The sequence below is a fragment of the Pelmatolapia mariae genome, linkage group LG6 (genome assembly GCF_036321145.2).
Source record: "Pelmatolapia mariae isolate MD_Pm_ZW linkage group LG6, Pm_UMD_F_2, whole genome shotgun sequence".
NCBI lineage: Eukaryota > Metazoa > Chordata > Actinopteri > Cichliformes > Cichlidae > Pelmatolapia > Pelmatolapia mariae.
In genome coordinates this window covers 11,454,155-11,479,468 of record NC_086232.1, presented here as the reverse complement: position 1 = coordinate 11,479,468, position 25,314 = coordinate 11,454,155, and the positions used below count along the sequence as shown (strand labels likewise).

Sequence of the window (25,314 nt, the reverse complement as noted above, 5' to 3'; positions counted from 1 at the left end):
ATCACAGTGTTAGGATCAGATGCTGGAGTCTATTATACAATGATTTAATTTCAGTTCAGTATAGTTTTATTCATGCAGCACCATTTAACAACAACAGTCACTTCACAACATTTTCTCTGTTAACCTGTTGCCTGCTGGGAACAAGGCTCGCTGTAAAGCCACAGAGGTAGACTGCATCAAGGTCTATTTTTCATGTCTAAAAATATTCATTTAAAAAAACTCTGTAAAGTAGCTACAGAGAGTTTAAGGAGTCTAAAAGCAAAAAATAAGCTCAGTGCAACTTAAAAAGCAGACCAACACAACATGTACCATAAAAAGACAGAGCATTGCAGATAGAGGTGAACTCTGTGGGAGGTGTAACCAGACAGACAAAGTGACTCACTGATCCAGCCACAGACTTATGACCTTTATGACCCAAGCAATTCAAATTCAGTAAAGTATGAGTGAAGCACCCCAAACACCTGATGCTTACCTATTTAATTGACTCCATTAAAGTGCAGATTGAATATTTTATATATTTCAAATCTTTCTAATCTCTTCTGTTCTGTGACTTTCTCTCCTCCAGAGTGGGTTCCCCAGTGAATACTTTCACTCATTCGTGAAACCAGTGGAAATGATCACTGTAGAATTAATCTCGCCTGTGGATGCTGCTGTGGCCTACAAGCCAGATGAGGAGATGGTGTTGAACAAAGGCAGCTATGACTCCACCAGCTCCAGCTTCACTAACCCAAGTTACTCTGAGCTTTGTAGCCCTCCTCCTATTTCCTCACTCACTGCTGGGAATCTGAAGCCCTGTGCGGCTGACACGCCTTATGGCCCTGTTGGTGCTCAGGGTGAAGGAAAAAGCACAGAACAGGAAAGCGATGAAGCGAGAGAGAAAGAAAAGGAGATGTTAATGTTGCTTCTCAAAGGCAGCAGTAACAGTGAGCCAGTGCAGGTGATTTCAGACTACGAGAAAACTGAGAGGCTCAACAATGATCGATTTAGGCTCCAGAGTGAAGAGGTCAGTGAAGAGAGCATGGAGGCAGATAGCATCAATATGACTGATAGCCATGATGAGGAACCTGAGGGTGAGGAAGAGAAGGAGGGAGGGAATGAACAAAAGGCAGATTTTCAGAGGCTGTTTGGAAGCAGCAGAGGTGTGTTTGGCAAGTTTATTCCGGTTTGTTCTGATTATGAGCGAGTGGAGAAACAGCAGGCTGACAGCCCGGAGCTTCCCAGCTTGGATTCAGGTGTTAGCAGTAGTGGAGAGGAGCAGCTGAGTCAGGATGAGGGCATGAAGGATGTTGATAAGTCCACTGAATCTACACGCTTCCTGTTTCCACCTCATCTTTCCAGTGCTTTACCATGCTCCCTGCTCTCTTTTCCACAACTGCCTCTGAACTTGCCTGGGCCACGTCTGAGTCCAGCTTTGCAGCTCCAGCCAGGTCACATGACACAGGGGTTTGCTCTGTTGTCAACAGGCAGGTCGGTGGAGCCCTCTGGTGATGGATATATGCCAGTGAAACAGGAGGAGGGCTGAGAACAGACAGCAGGCTCAACTAGCAGGACAAAATAGCATATTTTGGAGGAGTCATCACAGTCAGTTCTCAGGAAAATGTAACATCACATAAATCTTTATCCACTTCACGTTGTTCAGCAACGTTAAATGTATTTTCTTGTATTTTCATAGTTATCAAAGTTTCTACTATTAAAAAAGAAATGCATTATCTAATGAAAAAGTAAACCGAAATTAATAATAATGTGGTTATATGAATAAAACTGTTTGCGTTTATATTGTGTTTTTAGTGAGATCATCTAAATGGCATGTAGCTTATTGTACTGAAACAAATGTTGGTAAAGGAATGTAAGCTCCAGATAGCTGAGATAGTTGTGTTATCTGTATAGTGTGTGAACTGATGTCATTTAGAGGGTATCATGATAATCACATATTAACCATAACCAGGATATTTGAAGATGAAATGTCTAGATATAGACTGGTATAGATATGTCTTGTGAAAAATTTGATATTGTGACAGCCCCGAGGACAACAGCAGAATAATAACAGAGCTGTGTCTGTCGCCATCATCTGTCCCGTGTCAAATAAATATTAACATTTCTAACTTACATTTGAACGGCAGCTAACATAAAGTTTACTTCTTAACATTACTGATCTATATAAGAGATTGCATTTGTTTTTTGTTTTTTTAAAGAATTTTACTTTTTTAAAATAAATATACATAGTCAGCATTTTTAACACAAAGTTGTTCCTGTGTTTTCTCTGGGTTTTGAAAGGGTGGCCAATCCCACTCTGATGCATCGATGTCGGGAGACCCGCCTCTTCCTCGTCCCTGTCGTTTGTCCAGGGATGTGGGGGCAAAGGGACAGGGCTCCACGCTGACACTGGCACATATGATGCGTCATCAAGCCAGTTTTTAAACGTGGATGAACCGTGGATGAATCTTAGGAATCAGAAGATTGACCAGCGTCACTGCTGCCGCTGTTTTTTGCGGCAGTCATGTCGGTACGTGGTTCCGTCGCTCTGACGTCTGTTTGAGAAGAAGTGGTGAAAGATTTCATTTTTTCTTGGAGAAGAAAATGTGAAATGTATACGAACCCTTTCAACAAACATACTTGACTTTAAAATTCGGGTTTGCAAGAAGTCAGACGTCACACCGCCCCTGTTTTTGATGTTGAATAGTGACCACTGTCAAAGGATCTAATGTAGCCTACATAAAGTTTGTCTTTTCCTCTGTGAAGTTATTTTTTAATAACATGATTGTTGAACAATGAGCAAGTGAGATTAAATATTTTATTCCCAAAAGAGGACGTAAATACGGTGACATCATCAGCTGGTTTCTGACGTGTCATTTTGAAGCCTCGCGATTTTCACCGTCACTACTTTCAAGCCACCGGATGAAGGTAAATACAGCGTTATAACCTCTGAGTGTTGCGGTTTAAATTGTGTACAGGAACCTGTCGTGTCAAAATGCTCCAACTAGCGAACTGTTAACGAGAACATAAAAAGCCTAAGCACCTGTCGGCTTCTATATTACCAGATGTGTCAATGGCAGTGTGAATGGATAGTTCGTTAACCAGAGTGCTTTAGCGCACGGACAGCCTGCAGAGTGCAGCCGCACTGAACTCTTACGCTCGTGTTTGTGTGTTTGTTGCGCCAAAGAGTAAATAAAATAAGTTATTTCTAAGTTATACACAACTCAAAGTGCCTTTGAGTCTAAGTGAAATGTTCTCGGCATTTCTGAGGTGATTAATGTCGTGGGCAACATCACCAAAACGGAGATGCCTTAACTTTGATGAAGATACACGGGAGCGCACGGGGAGGGGGGGTAGTACAATGGAAAAATCTGAAAGATTGTGGATTTTCCATTGACACCAACTGAAAGAGGTGTGTTGAAGCCAAAATCTGCAGGTGGAATTGTCACTGCACCCCGATGATTAATCAAACTATTCACAGAATCCATGGAAAATTTTACTAATGATAAAGTACAGGATGCTTCAATGCATTATTTTAGGAAAATGTTAAACTGTGGATCCAACAATAGGTAGTAGCACTGTCAAGAGTGAAGTTGACAAAAAATGTGTTTAGCTGAAAGATACATCTCCAGAGAAGTAGTGGAGCTCTACAGGAAAGGGTGGACAGAACATCGTCAAGTCGGCTGACAGCGCTGCAAGATGTGTTTCCTACAGCAGCAAACAGGATTCAAGAAGTGACAGTAAGATTTCAAGATCTGTGGTCAGAGTAGGAAAACAGGCCTGTAGGACTCTGAGTGAAGCAAACCGTGCATTTGAAGTCATAGAGGCTGTGACCAATTCAGTCATTCAAGATAAAATGTGACCTGACTCTCTCTTAGTTAAAGGAAATATTGAAAACACATCAAAAAACTCATGACTTTGAATAACTCTTTTTGTTTGCATTGTGATAGCTCTGATGAAGGGATCAGTGCAGCGCTGCACAAGAGACAGCGAGGAAAGCTAGCCATCACTGTTCATGGGTCCAGAACTGCACCAGAATATAATTCTTCATTCCTGAAAGTTAGAGCTTTTAGCAGTGAGGGAGGCAATTTATGAAAGATTTTGAGGACATATGTGTTATGCCCTCTACTGTTTATACAGTCAATAATGTATTAATCCTGTGTGTCTATCCTATGAATTCTAGTCAAAAGCACCTAACTGAGAACATTCACACGATGGGGTGAGCAACAAGTGTCCAGAGCGCAGCAATGAAGACAGAGTGAAACAAGTTTCAAGGAAGAGGAGATACTCTCTGACCCTCTAGGTAATGGCACATAGATAAACTGAGACATATGTGAAACATACAGTGGGCCTGTGTAATGGCTTATTGGGTAGAAACGGGGTCAAAACCAGGTGTGTTTTATACAATTATATCTGGCCCATGAGATAATCTCAATTATTAATGGCTCGTTATATGTGGGAGCCGAAACCATGCAGACAGACAGTGTTGGGGAGTAACGGAATACAAATACCGGTGTTACGCATTTAAAATACAAAATATGAGTAACTGGGGGTGTCCAAATTCATAGGCTGCATCCTCTTGAGGACCCGGCCTTCGCGGTCTACGTGGGCCGGATTCTCCGAAGGGCGGGTAGACCGGAAGTGGGCTGTTGTGAAACTGGATGGTCTAGCCTTCAGTTTTGCATTACCAGCTGTCTCGGTGGAGTTTAATAAACTCAACCATTTGTTTCTTGCTATGTAAAACATAACAGGACATTGGCCTAAATTCTCAAACCATCTCACATTTCTGTTTAATCAGTTTTCTGTTTGACGTTGATTCAACTGTGTAAAAACTATCACTTTAATGTCAGCCAAACCGATTAATCATGAACAAATAAAACACTGAAAAAAGCCAAACAATAACATTTTTAAGTTATCCAATTGACTTATATATCATGTTTAACCTGAGTAGCGAAAGACCTTGAGGGGTTTGAAAACAATGTGCCGGGAGTTCGCTATTCTTGCCCCGGCTAGCTATCGAGCTGGTGGTTAACAGACAAATTCCCGAAAACGTCAGAGCACTTTTGCAAATATGTGAAAGTCTTTATAAACCGAGCACATATTTGAAGTTCACACAGCTACATTCTCGCCTGAAAATATGTTAAAAGTTTCTTTTGTGACCCAGAAAGAGTAATAAGAGTAATATTAAAATAGAGCTGGGCGATATAAGATTTTTTCATATCACAATATGTTTTTTTCATTTCAGGCGATAACGATATATATCACGATATAAGTCAAATAACTATATTTGTAAGATTTAAATGTGCTGTTGCTCACAAGTAAAATGTGAAATAATCAGCAGCTTGTTTTGATTTAAATATTTATTTCCCATAATAAGTTCAACAGGGTAGATACTTAAGGAACATGAGACTTTTTCAGATAAATAAAGGCAAATATTGCAAACTACACAAAAGGCAGCCGCTAAAGCGTTTAAGTTTCAAAATAGAACAAACAAAACAGACTACTAAATTGTCAATTCCACTTAGAAACAAAATATTAATTCTAAAAGTAAATCTTAGTTTATTTTACAGAAGAACAGACAAAATTGACTAACTTTTGTCAATATCAAATAAACTGAGATCTAAAAGGAAATTCTCAATCTCTCCTTGTTGTATAGTTTAGCTTTTCAAACTGTTTTAACAGTTACTTTAGTCTGACAAAAGCCGAATGACGAATTAGCGCTTTCAGTCAGAGATTGAGCATGCACCGGTTTATTGTATTTCCAGACTTGCTTTCGGCACAATTTACAGTGCGTGCTACTCTGTTTTTTGTCAGACTTGATTGTGATTGGTTCGGCTCTGCGCTACTTAATTTGGATTCGCTGTTCTTTTTTTTTTTAAGAGGACAAGAGAGATGCGGCCTATCGCAATAGTTTAACTTTTCTATCGAGAAAAAGTTATTTCGCAATACATATCGTTATCGTTCTATCGCCCAGCTCTATATTAAAACTAAGTAGCTGCCGCCATTGTTGGAAACTGGAATTGGCTGGGCCGTGCTATGAATTCTGGGATATGGTGGGCCACGAAGGATACACCCGACCCATCCTTCAAATCTGGGGAAAAGGAGGACACATTTGTCGGCTGCATTCGGAAGAGTCTGCGACTTTGGACAGCCTTTGTCATGTCGCTGTGACGTAATCTGCCTACAAATGCGGCCTAAGGAGGATGCAGCCCATGAATTTGGACACCCCCACTGTATTCTGTTACAGGTACTGTTTAAATAGGTCGTAATCAGAATACAGTTACTTTGATGAAATAAATAAAATACACATCATTTCCCGTTTAATATGTTAGGCAATCCCCTCTCCATGCATTCTCCAATTTTGGTGATTTAACGCAGTCGGGTGCAGGTTTAGCTCGGTTGGATGAGCATGTAATCATATATCATATGGCTGAGAGAGGTCGGTCCAGTTTCAAGAACGACTCGCTGCCCCCTTTTTTTTTTTTTACCTGATGTATAAATCATGGCAATCCTCCTGGCACTTAACAGCATAAACTATTTTTGTTAGGAAACCTGGGTCGTCGACCCAGAGTTTTGGGTTTTGATTATTATTGTACTTTTATTTTGCCTTTATTTATTATTTCTAGTATTTTGGGTTTTTTTTTTAGTGTTCTGCTTTCTGTCTGTGTTCCTTTGTTTCTCTGTCTCCCCTGTCTGCTGTATCCCCTTGTCAAGTCTGCATCTCTGTGTTATGTTTCCTGTTGTACTTTGAAGTCTGTGTCTCAGGTTATGGTATGAGGTTTTGCTTTCCCTGTCTTGTTAGCCCTGATTTGCCCCAGCTGTGGTTCCCTTCTGTCTCTCATTCACTGATTGCTCCCTCTGTGTATTTAAGCCCTCTGTTTTTAAAGTCAAAATTCCTACACAGCGCTGTAAATTGGAGATAAAGTATCGGAATTTCAGGAGTGGGACCACGCCTCCGAACATGCTCCTTCCGGTTCTTTTTTATATATGTTCCCCCATTTCAAGCTGTTCATTCTCGTTTACGTGCAAACAGGGTCCGTTCTTGGCGAATACCTTAACACAGCTTATCACTCAGGAGTAACATAATTTTACTCACCTTTCCAGTCGTTTACAATAACCCTTTCGTCTGTCAACGCATTAGACGAAGAAATACTTAGCTCTGCATTTGGTGTTTTCCTCCGGCAATCCAAGAAACACACTGAACGTCACGGCAGCACTTCCAAGAGACCGAATGCCGATGGCCATCCCGGGAAACTTCCTAGCAGTTTTTTCACCACCTGACATACGATCTATTATGTCGATCCATCCAGTCGTCTTATATCCGCTAAATCCAGTCTAGGATGCTGAAGGCTTGTGCTGCTGAACTCGGGGAGCCGCTACAACAAATCTTCAGCCTCAGCCTCAGCAGGTCTTCCAGAGTACCTGCCCTCTGGAAGACCTCCTGCATCATCCCGGTCTCCAAAAAGAACCGGCCCAATGAGAGCTGAATGACTTCCGACCGGTGGCACTGACGTCACATCTTATGAAGACTCTTGAGCGGCTCTTCCTCAACCTCCTCCAACCACAGGTACAACATTCCCAGGATCCACTACAGTTCGCCTACAAGGCGGATGTCAGAGTGGAGGATGGCATCCTGTACCTCCTACACAGAGCCCACCCACATCTGGACAAGGGAAAAGGCACAGTCAGGATCCTGTTTCTTAACTTTTCCAGTGCCTTTACTACAATCTGGCCTTCTCTGCTCCAGGAGAAACTGAACAGGATGCAGGTGGACCCCTGCCTGGTTGCTTGGATCTCCAACTACCTCACTGATAGACCACAGTACGTCAGGCTGAAGGACGTCACGTCTGACACAGAGGACATTAAAGAAACTGCTGGGCATCCTCTGCACATGGCCATAAATAACCAGAGGAGCCTATTCAGTGACAGGGTGCTTCTCCCAAAGTCAAGAAACTCCTTTGTCTCACACACCATCAAACTCTTTAACTCCTTGTTGGAGGGGAGAGGGAGGGGAAACAGGGGGACAAAGGAGGGCGGGAACAACTGAGCTGTAGTGCTTTTTTTTTACTGTGCAATATTTGTAATATTTTTTTATATTCGACTGTGCAATAATCAATTTACAATAGACTCACTCAAATGTGCAATCCACTGGTATTCCTATTTATCCCTATTATATATTCTGTATTTATATATGTGTATATATGGTATATTTATGCTCATACCGTTACTCTCATTCCCTTTTATTTGGTGTTCCAACTCTGTAACATGCAACTTCTGTCGGTGCTGTGCTACTGGAAACTGAATTTTCCGGAGGAACCCACCCAACCTCATCTCATCCCTTCTTGCACCAAGATGCCAGGTTCTTTCATTATCCCTCATTCACAGCAACAAACGCAGAAGCAAGTGTAGCTGTTGCTGTTCTGTGAGTCTATGGTGCATGTGGTGTGATATGCCCATGTAGAAAGGACGGCACTGTGACGCTGGACTTGCCCGTACTCTGGGCTCCCTCTTTATTCTGGCAACTGGTACAAAGAAAACAGCACACAGCCGTCATCAGCAGTGTGAAAAGCAACTGCAACATTCAGTTCTGTTAACAAGAATTAGAACTTGTAGGGCCCTTCAATTGACCCGTCACCCCACTAGGAAAATGATGGTATGACAGATTACCAGTCCAGCCCTGTGGGGATTACACATTCGTCCCTAGCAGCTGGTGACTGTATCGAATTCACTATAGTAGACTGTCGGAGCCGGGGCTCGAACCGGCAACCTTCTGATGACGAGACGAACTGCCAACTCTCGAGCCACGATCGCCCCTGCTAGTTGCTAATAATAACGCAACTGACAGTAACGTATGTGCCAGCCAGGTTAACACTTGTAAAAGTAGTTGTTGCATCACTCCTCCCAAAGTGTTGTTCAGTGTAAACATCCTGTACTTCAGCTATTAGTGAGGGGAGGCGATGTCTGCCTGTCTGTAGCACTGCTGTGTAAAGTTGTGTGTCAGCAGGTGTGTTGGTACTGACACTGTTGCAAATAAGTATCTAATCCAATAGTAATTTTTAGTAGAAATTAGTAATAAACCCTGTACTATACAGAGGTAAGAGATCTCAAGCTTCTCCCAGCAAGAAGACATATTTCCCAAGGACTCTTTAAAAATAGCCTTAATAAAACAGAACTTATTATTTAAGTTTGAAAAGTCCAGAAAAAACAAAGACATGAAATTAAGGTTTGTGTGGCTGTTTTAAGTGTTTAAGCACTAGTTTTGAAATCATAATACTTTCACTTCACTTATTTCACAGTCATAGTAACCATGAAACATTTTTAACAAATAAAGAGTTTCACTTTAACAAGTCTACAAGGTGCTGTTGTACCTGCCGTTGGTGGCTGACATGTTAAGTAACTTGATAAAGAGTACAAAGGGAATTGAAAAACTTGCATACTCATAGTGGCTGTTTCATTCTCAGATATGAAATGTCAAAACATGTGACCAACCATATCACTAAGTTACTGCCGTCAGTAAAAAAAACCCACAGTGCGTAGCTTCTTCTTTTCTTTTCTTTGAACTCTCTTTCAAACGTCACACTAGATATGAAAGATATAAAGAAGTGTTATATAGGGCAAAGGTAAAGCCTGAATTATCTTACAGACATGGAAATGACAGAACACTGAACACACCCGGACTGGTAGGTTATTAATATCACTTATTTTTATTTTATTATATTTTAGTTTAATAGGCAGGCAGTCTAAGAGCAAACTGCTCTATTGGGATGAAACAGATTTCTTTAAGATAAGCTGGGGCCTGATTATTAATGACTTTGTATGTGAGGAGAATAATTTTAAATTATATTCTAGATTTAACAGGGAGGCAATAAAAGAACCAATATGGGAAAAATATCCTCTCTCCTTCACTGTTGGTGTTTTAGGAAGTTGTTAAGACAACTTGATAATAATGAATTACAGCTCATTATTATCAAAAGTATTGATTGTAATTTCACCTCTGCACATCACCAGAAAGGATTTTAAATCACACAATCAATATGTGATTGGAGTGCAGACTTTCAGCTTTATTTCAAAATTCAAAGCAAAAGTTTTGTATTTGTTTATTATCTGGTATTAAATACATTTCCATACATCACCCAATGCTGTGTGTCCTCCACTGAGATGCTCTGCTAGGCCTTTACTGTTTGTGGGTCTCTTTGCCTTCAGTTTTGTCTTCAGTAACTTAAAAGCATGCTGTATGCAGTCCTTGGAGAATATCCTGTTTTTATTTGAGAAACTCTTGGGTTGTTATGCTTTTGCATCCATTATCTATTTGCATTATGAAGTGCTGGCCAGCCAATTCTGCAGCATTTGGCTGATTCTGAGCTGAGAGTATAAACCTGTACACTTCAGTATTTGTCCTTGCTTTATCTATCAGCAGTGGCATCTTCACAGTGGCCCTGAGCTCATGAGCTCTATCTTCCCTTCTGCATACATTTGTCTCGTCATCCTTCTGGTACAAGTCCATCTTGGTTTCTCCTAGAGTCGCCTTCTCCTTCTTTCAGCTGCTTGGTTTAGAAATCATTACAGTGGATCATTGGCCTCTATTTCACCCTGCCCCAAGCATCCAGACTGTCTGGATGTTAGGAATCTTTTCTTCCTGTCTTCTTGTTTTTCTGCCTGGCAGCTCCATCTTTAACATCCACTCTCAAATATCCCTCCTCTGCACATGTCCAAACCATCTCAGCCTTACCTCTCTAACTTTGTTTTCAAACTGTTCAACCTGAGCTGTCCCTCTGATGTTCTCATGTCTAGTCTCATTATTCTGGTCACTCACAGTGAAACCTTAAGATCTTCACCTCTGCTACCTGTTAGTGCTACCATCTCCAAACATACATACACACATAAACCATACATAGCTCTCACTACCAAGCCTTTCACTCTAGCTATACGTCTGTCACAAATCCTTCCTGACACTTGTCTCCACCCTGCCTGATCCCAAATATTTAAACTCATCCACCTTCACTATCTCCACTCCTTGCATATGTCTCTCTCTCATTCACATGCATGTATTCTGTTTTGCTTCTACTGACTTGCAGTCCTCTGTCTGACATCTGTAGTGCAGTTTTTCAGCAGGAGGCCACACTGCTCCTCACTGATAAGCTCTTTCCCATAACTTCATGGTATGGCTCCTCAGCTTTATCCTTCTGTAGTTGCTACAGCTTTAGACAACACTGTCATACTTGAAAATTACCTCAGACATCCTCTCATTGTCCAGGATTGTCTTTAACAATATGATCAGCCATTTCCTCCTTACTAATCATCTGCACTTACTGATTCACTAACTCTCTCTAGATCCTTTACCACCTGTTTGAAGCTGTGGCCTCAGATGCCTATCAACCACTCATGTAAAGAAAAAACACCTAATAAGAAAGGAAGGAATGGAAAGCAGACTTTCTGGGTAGTGAATGACGTTTTGTTTTTTTTTATCAGTGGAAAGAAAATTGTTTTCTGTGAAGAGAAGAGGGTTAGGATGTGGTTTGAGCCTTTAGTGTGTATTTGTGGTTATCTTGCTTCTGACTCAGTGAGGCAAAAAGAAAGCGATAAGAGAGTGTCATCTTTCTCACTTTTTTCTTGTAATGCGTTAGGGGAAGTCCAAAAGTCAAAAGATGATATAAAGAGAACATATGCTTCACAAGAACGAGTTAGAACACAAAGATACATTTTTTTTTTAAAAATGTCATGGTCTATCATCATGACACCACTGGGCTAATGAAATTTGCTTCAGCTGTGGTTTTCTTGCATTTATATTTAATGCACCATGTTATTAGTAATCTGCAGGCACTTTACAGGTCACACACTTACCTGGCCAACTCATCTGCATCGATCAGCTGATGTAGACTAAAGAATGAAAAGACAAGCAGTCAGAAACCACAAACAACAAACAGTGGGAAGGTTGGTGCGACAGTAATCAGAAACAAGTTTCTGGAGCTGGAGACACTTACAAACAGGTAGAGAGTGAGGAAGAAGCCAGACTACAGGAAAGAGAAGCCACACAATGATCTGCAATAGGATCACAGAAATGCATGGGAGGAGAAAGAAAGGAGAGTGGAAGGAACGTAAAGTGCATCATGGGACATCTAGCTGAAAGAAGGCAGTGCCAAAGACTTGCTCTGAGGATATGTTGGAATTAAAAATAAATAAGATTGTCCGGGGGTTATCACAATTAGAGTACTTGAGGCAGAGGTTATACTAAATTTAGAGCTATATGAATCTAGATTCATATAGACCTATTGTCTTTACATAGTGTCGATTCAAGAAGTTCAGTATTGTCTGAATCATTTAGACAATTATGACTTTAAGACACTCTTAAATTGGACTAAATGAACATTTTGTCTGGCCTCAAAGATAAATATAGCTGAGTTCTGACATCACAACAATGAAAATGCATGCAATACTTTAGTGATATTGTTGAAGCATAAATAAAGATGAGTGTTAGCACAGAACCTCGTGAAACCCCATGATGAACTTTTTGTGTTTAAGTTCTATGAAAAAACTGGAATCTGTCTGAAAGGTTTAAATGCAGAGGATTTCAGTAGAGGAATAAAGAGAGAGCTGCTTCACATCATACACTATGTGACGTGTTTCAGGCATTGGGTAGATTTGGCAGAGTAAAAGTTCAGCTTCTATACCAACACTGAGGAGCAGCAGTGCATTAATGCTGTCAGGTAGGTTTATGTGGTCAGAACATTTGCATGTGCACAGACAAGATAACAAAGCAAATATAAGCAGACTCACAACATAATGTACAACAATAAGTTTCTTCCTTCATGAAATGTATCTTGGCTTGATTGGGTCACTTCTATTTTTTATCTCTTGTTTTTTTTTATTCTGTACAGTTTCAGAGCTTTTATCTTGTTAAAGTACTGAATGCCACATTGTCACCTTGAGCACCCATGAGTGCTCACTGCAGAGCCTCCCAGTTTGCATTTAAACTGATATTTATAACAGTAGATCAGGAAGGAAGTGCTATTTCCTTCATGCATTTGGACCACCTGTACCAGAAACCATAAACAGCTGCCTGCTTTGAAACATTTTTGTGAGTTGCAGCACACAACTGAAAGCTTTGAAAGCTCTGAAAGCTCATTTTAAGAGGATCAATCAGCATAATTTCCCCCTTCACACCTTTTATATCAACTTGAAAAGCTTTTAGCAGGAAGTGAACCTGTCAGATTAGTGGAACATTTGAGTTCTCAGAAAGATCCACAGTTTTTGTTCTATAGAAGATGTGATCTGAAGATCTTCTTTATGAGTCTGGCTCTATGTTTGGGGCAAAGCTGGAATATCTAATGTGACGTGATATTTATTATGTGAATGAGAATCTAAACCAACTTCAGTACTATGCTGTTTAAACTCAATATGTTTGTACTGAGCACTATGAAAAGAAAAGTTTGTTTGAAACGTGTTCTTACAAAAATAAAATGCTTAAAGTCAGTTAATGCATAATGTGAACACATTAGTTGAGGATGTGGGTGTTTGTGGGTCAGCTTGCTCTTGGCTGCAAAACCACAAAAAGCACAAATCCACACAAACACAGAGTTTAAATGTCAGTGTGGGCCACATGCAAAGGGAGCTACTGCTAATACTTATAAATAGTGCAGTGTGTGTGTGTGTGTGTGTGTGTGTGTGTGTGTGTGTGTGTGTGTGTGTGTGTGTGTGTGTGTGTGTGGTGAAAAATACAACAGGGTGGGGGAATTGACAGGCTGTACTAAAGTCAAGGAAGATGAAAAAACTCAAGCAAAAACCCAGAACAGTTAGTTTCCACCTGATACTGCATGCTTGAAGTTATCAGCTCAGAGTTATACAGACAGGTGCACTGCAGGTACTATTATATACAACCGTTTATAAGTTGAAGAATCGGATTAGATGAAACAAAAAGGTTACAAGGTTTCAAGTGAAACTCTCAGAAATTCAAATGTTCGTCAGAAGAGCACTGTGGCTTGTGATCGAGAGATGATCTAGATTTGTGGCAGTAGTTCTGGCAGTGACCTCACAGAATTCACCCCCCTTTTTTGTCTTGTCAGTTTAGTTGGTTACATTTGATACGTAAACAAAGTAACACCCTCATGTGATGCTCTTTGACAGGATATCAGGTGAAATTAAGTCAGCAGTTGGAAGCAGATCAGTTGCAGCTCAGCCAGCAGGTAAGTGTCACTGACTGAAGTCTTTTAATGTACAGCGTGTGTGCTTTAATGTACAGGTATTATTCTTTTTATAAGAGAATTGTTTGAAGTTCTAACTGCACAATATTAAAAATGTTTTACTGAATTTTGTTCAGTTTAAGATTAAGTGCAAATTGCTTTTGTGTAACAAAACATCCAGGAGATCAGGTTGTCGTTATTTATGTATCAGTTTTATTTGATTTGCCATGGTGGAGCAGATCAAATGAAGGTGAACACAAACCAAGCAGCCAACAGTTTGCGAGGCTGTGGTAGAGATTCATGTCTGAAAGAAAAGACCACAAATTCAACACCAATGGAAACATTACGTTTTGAAACACTTCATTTAAATTATGATTTCAATTCAGTTTCATTTTATGTAGATGTCTCCAAACCAAAATAACAGCTGCTGAACAGCACTTTGTGTTATATAGTAAAGTTTAATTATTGGCCCTCTGATAGATCGGTGACTTGTCCAGGGTGCACCTTACCCCTCGACCTGTGCAAGCTGTGATAGACTCTAGCTTTCACTGCTGCGATGCTAAATTGGATAAGTAGAAGAAAATGGATGAAAGTAAATTAAAACACAGTAAGTTTAAGTGCTCCTTAGTATACACAGTAGGAGTCTGGATTACATCATCACTGTTTTTAGTTTTACAAACTGAGGCAGGATCTGAAACACTTGTATGTCTGTTGTTCCGTCCTCTGTTTATTCTGTTTATCTGCAGCCAACTGTTTTTTTTCTATGTGGGTTGATGTGTGACTGTTTGGAGAAATAAAACTGTGTCGTCTCTAATCATGTTGCTAACATGGTAACATTTTATTTTGTGTTTACCTTTGCAGGATGAGAAGAATCAGAAAGCAGTCAGTCAATACCTAAAGCAACTACAGTCCTTCAAGTCTTGCAGTCACAGTCACGAGTCACCATCCCAGCAGCCTCTAAGAAAGAAAACTGTCGACTTAATGGAGAGAAATAAGAAAACCCTTTCCCTGTTTATTCTGCTGCCTCTGCTGCTGCTCTGCAGAAGTGATGAGTGTTCCAGCCTGCCAGAGAGTTAGTCTTTATTCATCTTGATTCATATTTAACTGATTTTAAGATCTGTTGTTTGACATGTTTACTCATTTTCATCCCATCTCTCTCCTGTTATAGTTCTCACAGATCTCACTTGCTACACTGACTACAATAGAAACATCACATGTTTGTGGAACAGCAAATACGTGTCTGATAACGCTGCATGCACGATACATGCTCAATATAATTCTCGCCGCCTGTAAGGACCTCAATCACAAAGAGAAATCCTCAACACATAATACTCAGAATACATAAATCACACCTGTCATCATGTGCACCAAAAAGAGATTAATACCGTTCTTCTCAGTCCTTACAGCGCTTCCTGTGACCTAAAGCCTGTTGATGTCTCCAGACCAGCCCTAAAGAAGTGCTCCCTGATCTTTAAAGGAACATACACTGTGAGTGTGTGAAAAAATCTAGTTGTTTTCAACACCCTGAGATACAGTCATGTGTCCTATATTTCAGTGGAATTATGGGTCAGTGCTAATATTCTACGGAAAGCCCCAGGGCAGTCATTGCATCCTTCAAAATAGTTAAAAAAATGAATTGGCTAATATTTTTATTTTACCTTCTCCTTGATGCATCCTCTGTCTAAAAGAAGCTTCATTTCTTCTCTGTTTATACCAACTGTATTGTCTGATTGATTATTCGTGAATCCAATTTTGACTTTAAAGCAAATTTGAAGTTTGCCAAACAGAAACTTCTACATTGTTCTTACTGAATGTTTTCTAACAGTGAATATTTTTCAAACATTTTTTTTCCAGTTTCTGTCTTCCCATGTGTTGTCCCTTAATCTGAGCTGCAACCAAATGAAGCAGAGTGTAATTACTTCCTTCAAGCCATCATGTCATAGTGAGTGTACTCTACAGTATAATATATTTGCTCTTTGTGATTTACAATGCGAGCTACTCATGGTGACCTAAAACAACTGTGTGTGTGATCTTGCAGTCAAGGTGAATCCTCCTGCTCAGCCAAAAGTCAACTTCACCTCTGTTTCGTGGTTGTCCCAAGTCCCCAAACATGAAAGGATCACTTCATACAGAAGTGAAGTCGAGTGGAAGAAGCAGGATCAGTCATGGAGTGTAAGTTTAGATTTTGTGACACAATGTGAACAAGTTTAAGTGTAAAGTTGAGATTGTGAAAGTGCACGTTTAAATGACAACCCTGTGGCTGTGTGAATCCAAGCAAGATTCGTTCTCAACCCCATACTGGTTTCTGTGTGTCAGGATCCCGCTGTGCACAGAAAACTTGGCATTCAGTGCAAGCTGGGGTGCAAGGCAGAGCTGGAGCCAGATTTGCTGATACAAGGTGAGAGGTACGAGGCACGTGTTCGTGTGCGCTCTGTTGAATTTCAACCCGAGGGAGCCTGGAGTGACTGGAGCCCCACTGCATCATGGGAGTCACAAGTAGGGAAAATAAAACCACCATCAGGTACATTTATCTCAAAATGTTTTGTTTAACATAACATACCAATGTCAAAACCTTTCCATTTCATTCATGCTGAGCATGATTACTGCAGCATGGAATAATTATGTATACAGGGAATTGTTTAAAGTGTGTTGGTGTGTAATACACAGCATAGAGGGGAAAAAGTCATTGTGAAAAATGTCCAATGCTGTAATATAACTCACAACCTTCACCATACAAGGGAAAAGTGAATGAGTGGTAACTCGTACTCAGCCACTAAGGGAGAGGTGAGAGAGAGGGCTGGCTCTCCATTCAAAGTCAATAGGACTGATCTAGGAGTGGTCTGTCTACAACAAACAGAGTGAGACTAGTTAGCCACCAAAGAAGAAGAAAAATGGCAGACAACAATAACACATACTACCAGTAAAATATCAACCAGTTACAACTATATTAATTCGCAGATTCAAAAGTATCAATGTCCACATCTGGCCTGTTTCCTTGAATTGATCAAAGTGTTTAGTTTCCATTTGGTAGCTGCTCATGGGAACATAAAATATGCAGTCCATATGAGGTGCCAGTGCAAAGCCTTGAATGGGCTAAAACCCAAAAGAGACTTATCATAACTTAGAGGGTTGTCACATCAACAACTTGGCATCTTCATGGCACTGGCATGTATGGCTGCTGATAGAAATGGTTAGCTGGTTTTTACTGATGAATGCTTACAGAGCAGCTACAGCGGGGGTCGGCAACCTTTCTGATGATGAGTGCCATCTAAAATTTCCTCAGAAGTAAATGTGCCATATAATTGCATTAGCAATAAATTTAATAACACTCTACAGGGTGGGCCATTTATGTGGATACACCATAATAAAATGGGAATGGTTGGTGATATTAAAGTCCTGTTTGTGGCACATTAGTATATGTGAGTGGGCAAACTCCCCAAGATGGGTGGTGACCATGGTGGCCATGTAGAAGTCGGCCATCTTGGATACAACTTTTGTTTTTTCAATAGGAAGAGGGCCATGTGACACATCAAACTTATTGGTAATGTCACAAGAAAAACAATGGTGTGCTTGGTTTCAACGTAACTTTATTCTTTCATGAGTTTTTTACAAGTTTCTGACCACAAATGTGTTCAATGTGCTGCCCATTGTGTTGGATTGTCAATGCAACCCTCTTCTCCCACTCTTCACACACTGATAGCAACACTGCAGGAGAAATGCCAGCACAGGCATCCAGTATCTGTAGTTTCAGGTGCTGCACATCTCGTATCTTCACACCATATACAATTGCCTTCAGATGACCCCAAAGATAAAAGTCTAAGGGGGTCAGATAGAGAGACCTTGGGGGCCATTCAACTGGCCCACGACAACCAATCCACTTTCTAGGAAACTGTTCATCTAGGAATGCTCGGACTTGGCACCCATAATGTGGTGGTGCACCATCTTGCTGGAAAACTCAGGGAACGTGCCAGCTTCAGTGCATAAAGAGGGAAACACATCATCATGTAGCAGTTTCAAATATCCAGTGGCCTTGAGGTTTCCATTGATGAAGAATGGACCCACTATCGTTGTACCCCATATACCACACCAAACCATCACTTTTGTTGTTCCAACAGTTTGGAGGGATCCATCCAATGTGGGTTAGTGTCAGACCAATAGCGGTGGTTTTGTTTGTTAACTTCACCATTCACATAAAAGTTTGCCTCATCACTGAACAAAATCTTTTGCGTGAACTGAGGGTCCTGTTCCAATTTTTGTTTTGCCCATTCTGCAAATTCTGTGCGCCGATCTGGGTCATCCTCGTTGAGATCCTGCAGTAGCTGGAGTTTGTAAGAGTGCCATTTGTGAGTAGCTAATATCCGCCGAAGGGATGTTCGACTAAGGCCACTCTCCAGTGACATGCGGCAAGTACTACGCTGTGGGCTCTTGCTGAATGAAGCTAGGACAGCCACTGATGTTTCTTCATTAGTGACAGTTTTCTTGCATCCACATTTTGGCAAATCCAACACTGAACCAGTTTCACAAAACTTAGCAAGCAGTTTACTAACTGTACCATGGGAGATGGGTGGTCTCGTAGGGAGTCTTGCATTGAAATCTGCTGCAATGACCCGGTTACTGCGTTCACCAGATATCAACACAATTTCAATCCGCTCCTCACGTGTTAACCTCTTCGACATGTCAATGGCTGTGAACAAAGAGAAACTTGTAAATAACTCATGAAAGAATAAAGTTACGTTGAAACCAAGCACACCATTGTTTTTCTTGTGACATTACCAATAAGTTTGATGTGTCACATGGCCCTCTTCCTATTGAAAAAACAAAAGTTGTATCCAAGATGGCCGACTTCTAAATGGCCACCATGGTCACCACCCATCTTGAGGAGTTTGCCCACTCACATATACTAATGTGCCACAAACAGGACTTTAATATCACCAACCATTCCCATTTTATTACGGTGTATCCATATAAATGGCCCACCCTGTATATTAACAGTTACACACTATATAGAAAAACATTATAGAATTATATTTGTTCGTAGATGTTGGCAGCTATAGGCCTCTGCAATGTTCTGAAGACAGTTAAACTTGTCAGGTAGTGATGTCAAGCAGGTGAAAATGCAAGCTCCATGAACACACACAGCTGTGGATTCCAGCTGTGTCTGTAGTTCTGCAAACTTTGACCCCCACAGAGTCGAGCTTTTCAGTTCAATCAGCTGCATTTCGATGTCCTCTGTGTCCAGCCAGTTAATGCAAGACAAATCCAGCTGCTCATTAAAGCTTTCTGGTTTGATCAGAAAAGAAAACATTGGTCCATACGCCTGAAAGTCCCGAAAACGCATAGTGAATTCTGTCTCAAGTATCCGTGTATTTCCGTGGTGCTAATGCTGCACTGAGCGGACAGCTCCTGAAGCATTTGAAGTGTTGGAATGTGGAAATTTCAGCATCACTTGAAAAAACTGCCAGCTAGCAAAGTCCCTCTCACCGGTAGGCTAAGTTATTTTTAGCCAATTACAAGTTGAATCTGGTAGTTGGGGTTGTTAGCTAAGATACCATCATTAAGAAGTGGCACAACTAATGTGTCTATGCGAGCTAATCTGTGATGTGCATCGCTGGACCGGCCATTTATTTTTTTAATGCACCTTCTCAGATTAATCACTGCATGTCGTGCCCAGGGCTGGACTGGGACAAAAAATCGTCCTGGGCATTTTGACTAGAGACCGGCCCACCAGGTATTATAGGAAAAACCATAAAGCCTTTGAATGAAAACAAGCGCTGTTGTGACAGCGATGTACGCTGTCTTGTTGGTATATGTATGATTTCTATACATTTTACGTCAGATAAAAACTTTGGTTGTAAGATTCAGATAATTATTTAATAAAAGCTAGATATTTTAAATGAGAATAAGAAAGAAAAGTATTTCTTTGTGCCCCCCTTTCCCTGCTAATGCCCTACCTGCCCCCTGGAAAACTTTGCTAGACCCGCCCCTGCACAGCTACGTAAAAAAAGGATCCTGGTGTTATTTGTCTCTCAGAAACAGTTCATAACTTCCCTTCAACTCATTCATGTCACCTAAAAGGTAAACCTGTTTCTCCATCACCTGTTCAGCTCTGATGATTCAGTAAGGACATCTCCTGGTTTCATCTTCATGTTTCCCTCTCACCACATATCCAAACCAACATCAGGACCAGCAGCTTTACAGCTGTGGCTCCAGCAAACATCAGCTGATACTAGAAATTAATATTAAATAAATTCTAACAACAGCTGATCAAGCTTTAACGTGCTGCTGTTGTTTAGCGCGACATCTGCTGGTTTCATCTTTCTGGCGCAAAGTGGGCGATAAACAAACAAGAGAGAAAAGCCGATCAGCTGATCATTGATCAGTTTCATGATTAAAGTACAAACAGGAGAGGAAGGGGGAGAGAATGAGAGAAGAAGAGGCAGCTGTGCAACAAAGACGCAGAATAACTCCAGCTTTGTGTCTTTTTCATTCTAGCTGAAGTACGGGACAAACTGTGTCCATTTTCAGCTCAATACGAAACGTGTAATATTTTTGCTGAATGCGGGACGATTTCGTTTTTTTACAGGACGGTTGCAACTCTACTAACTAATAAAATAATGTTCACTATCAGTAACATCATAGCACCCACCCAGCAGTATAGAAACTCCGTCATGCTAGCTAGTACGCAGTACGAGTTATTGTAACTCATGGTAAAAAGTCAGCACAACGAATATAAACTACAACTAAACTTGGTTTATATCTGACCCAGATAGACTGCAGGTCATAACTTCTTACCTGAAGTTCAGTTAACCTGACACTCGGACCGGCGGCCGCCTCCGGTCTCTCCTCCTCCTGCCTCCCCTTTCCCTCATCCACCTACTGGCCTCTGTGGAAGCTCCGCCATAGCCACCACCAAACAACTGAGCTTTTTTTACACATCTCCCAGCATCTGGCCAATCCACCACCTTTCACCGTTTATATCATTACAAAAAATAAAAATAAATTATCGGCCCATAAAAACGAAAAATCACCATCAGCCCACCAGGCAAATGCCCGGTATGCCCGATGGCCAGTCCAGCTATGGTTGTGCCATCAGTTAACCCTTCGCGTGCCATAGCTGGCACGCGTGCCCAGGGTTGCCAACCCCCGAGTTACAGCAACAACAATACTTACTTTTCTGATTCAGTCAAATATTACAAACTCACAGGATGGCCCTGTAATGACCTAAAACATGCAACAAAAGGAACAGAGATGTTCATAAAAGGCCAAATCAGTCACTTGACCCCAGCCCAACGTGGCGTACCTTTCACTTAGTGAAGACAAACAGAAGAAAGACCCAGAAGCAAACAGAAACTGAAGGAGGCTGCAGTAAAGGGAAGAAATTGCATTTTGAAGGTTTCTGACTTCAGACAGTCACATACAAAGGATTTGCACTCAAGGATTAGTAATAATAATTAAATCAAGGACATAAGTGAAAATGTCTGTATTTTTGTATTCCATACACTTCATGCAAAATTCATCCTTAGTCTCTTGAATAATAAATCACATCTTGATTTCTATTCAAATTCACTGTATCGGCCTGCAGAAGCAAACTTGTCTGTGTCTCATGGACTTGGCTGTATGACCCAGTTTTCTCATGTTTCTGAGCCACTGTGACCTATTCTGTCACGTATTTTTCAGGTAATACGTTTGTTGTTCCTGTAACGATAGTCGGTGTGGTGGTGTTGCTGGCAGGCCTGCTCTTAAGCACTCACAAAACCACCCGGTACGTGCACACAGACACAAGTTTCTATAGCAAATAATATTATTAGAATTTCTTCTATTTTGATTTACTTAAGTTATTTTCTGACAACTCTGGTTTATATTTAATTTTTTAGGGTTTACATAATAAAGAAAATCAAAGGTCCACCCATACCAGACCCAGGAAAATCCTTCCTGCGAGAAATCCAGGTAAGCGTACTAACCGCAGATATTTCATCTGTTATAACATGTTATTATTACATGCATTAGATAATACTGTGGCCACTTCAGGGCAGTAAACATAACATTTATGAAATACTGTGGTGAATTTGTTTGCAGTAATTTGAATTATTCAAAGGTGTGTTTTAGCCAATAGTTTTAGTCCAATAGTGACTCTTCTTTAGGTTAGGGCAGCAGTCCCCAACTTTTTTTGCGCCACCGACCGGATTAATGTCAGACAATATTTTCAGGGACCGGCCATTAAGATGTCAAGGATAAACACAAAAAAATTAAATGATATGACCTTGTGGTATTTTGGAAATATAATAATAAACGCAAATTCACTGTGTAATTGTGTAACTTTATTAGCGGCGTCCTCCTGAAATGCGCCAACAACATTGAGATAAACATCCTCCCCTTAATGCTCTCTGGTCACTATGGTAATGTGTAAATATTTCTTTCAAAATAAGACACAACTACAAAACAGGAAAAGACTCGGGGAAACCGAGTTAATGATAAAAACCCCGAAAACCATAAATTTCACACCCGAGCATCAACTCTCACCGGACCGGTACTGGTCCAATCCCCGAGGGTTGGAGACCACTGGGTTAAGAGTAGAGTACTTCATCACAGTGTTAAAATCAGATGCTGGATAAGTTAATGGGAAAGTCTATTATACAATGATTTGATTTCAGTTCAGTACAGTTTTATTCATGCAGCACCATTTAACAACAACAGTCACTTCACAACATTTTCTCTGTTAACCTGTTGCCTGCTGGGAACAAGGCTCGCTGTAAAGCCACAGAGGTAGACTGCATCAAGGTCTATTTTTCATGTCTAAAAATATTCATTTAAAAAAACTCTGTAAAGTAGCTACAGAGAGTTTAAGGAGTCTAAAAGCAAAACAAAATAAGCTAATGTAGCCTAAAAAGCAGACCAACACAACATGTACCATAAAAAGACAGAGCATTGCAGATAGATGTGAACTCTGTGGGAGGTGTAACCAGACAGACAAAGTGACTCACTGATCCAGTCACAGACTTATGACCTTTATGACCCAAGCAATTCAAATTCAGTAAAGTATGAGTGAAGCACCCCAAACACCTGATGCTTACCTATTTAATTCCATTAAAGTGCAGGTTGAATATCTTATATATTTCAAATCTTTCTAATCTCTTCTGTTCTGTGACTTTCTCTCCTCCAGAGTGGGTTCCCCAGTGAATACTTTCACTCCTTCTTGAAACCAGTGGAAATGATCACTGTAGAATTAACCTCGCCTGTGGATGCTGCTGTGGCCTACAAGCCAGATGAGAAGATGGTGTTGAACAAAGGCAGCTATGACTCCACCAGCTCCAGCTTCACTAACCCAAGTTACTCTGAGCTTTGTAGCCCTCCTCCTATTTCCTCACTCACTGCTGGGAATCTGAAGCCCTGTGCGGCTGACACGCCTTATGGCCCTGTTGGTGCTCAGGTTGAAGGAAAAAGCGCAGAACAGGAAAGCGATGAAGCGAGAGAGAAAGAAAAGATGTTAATGTTGCTGCTCAAAGGCAGCAGTAACAGTGAGCCAGTGCAGGTGATTTCAGACTACGAGAAAACTGAGAGGCTCGACAATGATCGATTTAGGCTCCAGAGTCTAGATTCAGGCATGTGCAGTTGTGAAGAGGTCAGTGAAGAGAGCATGGAGGCAGATAGCATCAATATGACTGATAGTCATGATGAGGAACCTGAGGGTGAGGAAGAGAAGGAGGGAGGGAATGAACAAAAGGCAGATTTTCAGAGGCTGTTTGGAAGCAGCAGAGGTGTGTTTGGCAAGTTTATTCCGGTTTGTTCTGATTATGAGCGAGTGGAGAAACAGCAGGCTGACAGCCCGGAGCTTCCCAGCTTGGATTCAGGTGTTAGCAGTGGGGGAGAGGAGCAGCTGAGTCAGGATGAGGACATGGAGGATGTTGATAAGTCCACTGAATCTACACGCTTCCTGTTTCCACCTCATCCTTCCAGTGCTTTACCATGCTCCCTGCTCTCTTTTCCACAACTGCCTTTGAACTTGCCTGGGCCACGTCTGAGTCCAGCTTTGCACCTCCAGCCAGGTCACATGACACAGGGGTTTGCTCTGATGTCAACAGGAAGGTCGGTGGAGCCCTCTGGTGATGGATATATGCCAGTGAAACAGGAGGAGGGCTGAGAACAGACAGCAGGCTCAACTAGCAGGACAAAATAGCATGTAGCACATGTATCACACCCAATAAGTTCTCAGGAAAATGTAACATCACATAAAACTTTATCCACTTCACACTGTTCAGCAGCGCTGGTGGTGATATTCATAAATGCATTTTCCTTTATCTTTTATATTTATACAAAAAAAATTTTCATATATCCGAACTTTGCACTATAACTGTTACTGTTAAAAACGAAATGCATTATCTAATTAGAAACTAAACTCAAATTAATAATAATGTGGTTATAATAATAAAAGTGTTTGCATTTGTATTGTGGTTTTAGTGAGATCATCTAAATGGCATGTAGCTTATTGTACTGAAACAAATGTTGGTAAAGGAATGTAAGCTCCAGATAGCTGAGTGTGTGAACTAATGTCATTTATAGGGTATCATTATAATCACATATTAACCATAACCAGGATATTTGAAGATGAAATGTCTAGATGTAACAGATCAGTAATAGCATAACTGACCTATATAAGAGCTTGCATTTGTTTTATAAAAAGAATTTTACTTTTTAAAAAAATAAATATACGTATACGTCTGTAATCGAATGGAAGTATGTCAATGACAAATAGTCTAATATTTTCCATTATTGTTCTGATCTTGGTTTCCCTGTATGTTGTAGACCATCATGTCAGTCGTAAAATATGTTGTTTACTGTGATGAACTTCACAGTAAAATAAATGACAAGTGTAAATAACTTGTGGGCCTTTTATTTTAAAAGTTTAATGTAAACCGAAGAAAAGATTTTACATGAACATTTTCAAAAAAAAATGTGCTCCTGATAATGAATTGATTTGCAGAGGCAAAATTTAAATCAGTGTGGAGTGAGAAACTCTACCTCTGTGTGTAGTAGACTCTTGTTTGCATGGAAAACTAACTCTGGAGAATTGAATAACTCAGCCTTATTCCCTGCAGTCCTAGCTGTGCAGGTAGTTGCCTGGGTGCACTGCTGTTGCTTGGTGATGATTTGTGATATCAGGTTGTGT

At 40.7% G+C, this 25,314-nt stretch overlaps 1 protein-coding gene across 2 annotated transcripts; it reads left to right on the top strand.

Annotated features, from left to right (window-relative positions):
• Positions 1 to 2,338: 2,338 nt before the first annotated feature.
• LOC134628956 (interleukin-2 receptor subunit beta-like) lies at positions 2,339 to 25,009 on the top strand. Of its 2 annotated transcripts, XM_063475805.1 has the most exons (12): positions 2,339 to 2,901; positions 4,157 to 4,276; positions 14,095 to 14,153; positions 15,012 to 15,222; positions 15,319 to 15,439; positions 15,548 to 15,638; positions 16,005 to 16,092; positions 16,189 to 16,322; positions 16,467 to 16,671; positions 21,828 to 21,912; positions 22,025 to 22,097; positions 23,311 to 25,009. In XM_063475805.1, the coding sequence occupies exons 4-12, from the start codon at positions 15,132 to 15,134 to the stop codon at positions 24,286 to 24,288; spliced, it is 1,866 nt and encodes a 621-aa protein (XP_063331875.1). In that variant the 5' UTR covers positions 2,339 to 2,901; positions 4,157 to 4,276; positions 14,095 to 14,153; positions 15,012 to 15,131; the 3' UTR covers positions 24,289 to 25,009. The 2 variants fall into 2 exon arrangements, with proteins under 2 accessions (XP_063331875.1, XP_063331876.1); XM_063475806.1 differs by lacking the exons at positions 2,339 to 2,901; positions 4,157 to 4,276; positions 14,095 to 14,153; positions 15,319 to 15,439 and having other exon boundaries at positions 15,127 to 15,222.
• The last annotated feature ends 305 nt before the right edge of the window (positions 25,010 to 25,314 follow it).

What these genes read in the sequence shown, in the direction of transcription:
- LOC134628956 (XM_063475805.1), top strand. Translation starts at nt 15,132, where the DNA reads ATGGAGAGAAATAAGAAAACCCTTTCCCTGTTTATTCTGCTGCCTCTG. An exon ending in GTGTTCCAGCCTGCCAGAGA is followed by an intron (nt 15,223 to 15,318) that starts GTTAGTCTTTAT and finishes CTCCTGTTATAG; the next exon opens with TTCTCACAGATCTCACTTGC. An exon ending in CCTTCCTGCGAGAAATCCAG is followed by an intron (nt 22,098 to 23,310) that starts GTAAGCGTACTA and finishes TCTCTCCTCCAG; the next exon opens with AGTGGGTTCCCCAGTGAATA.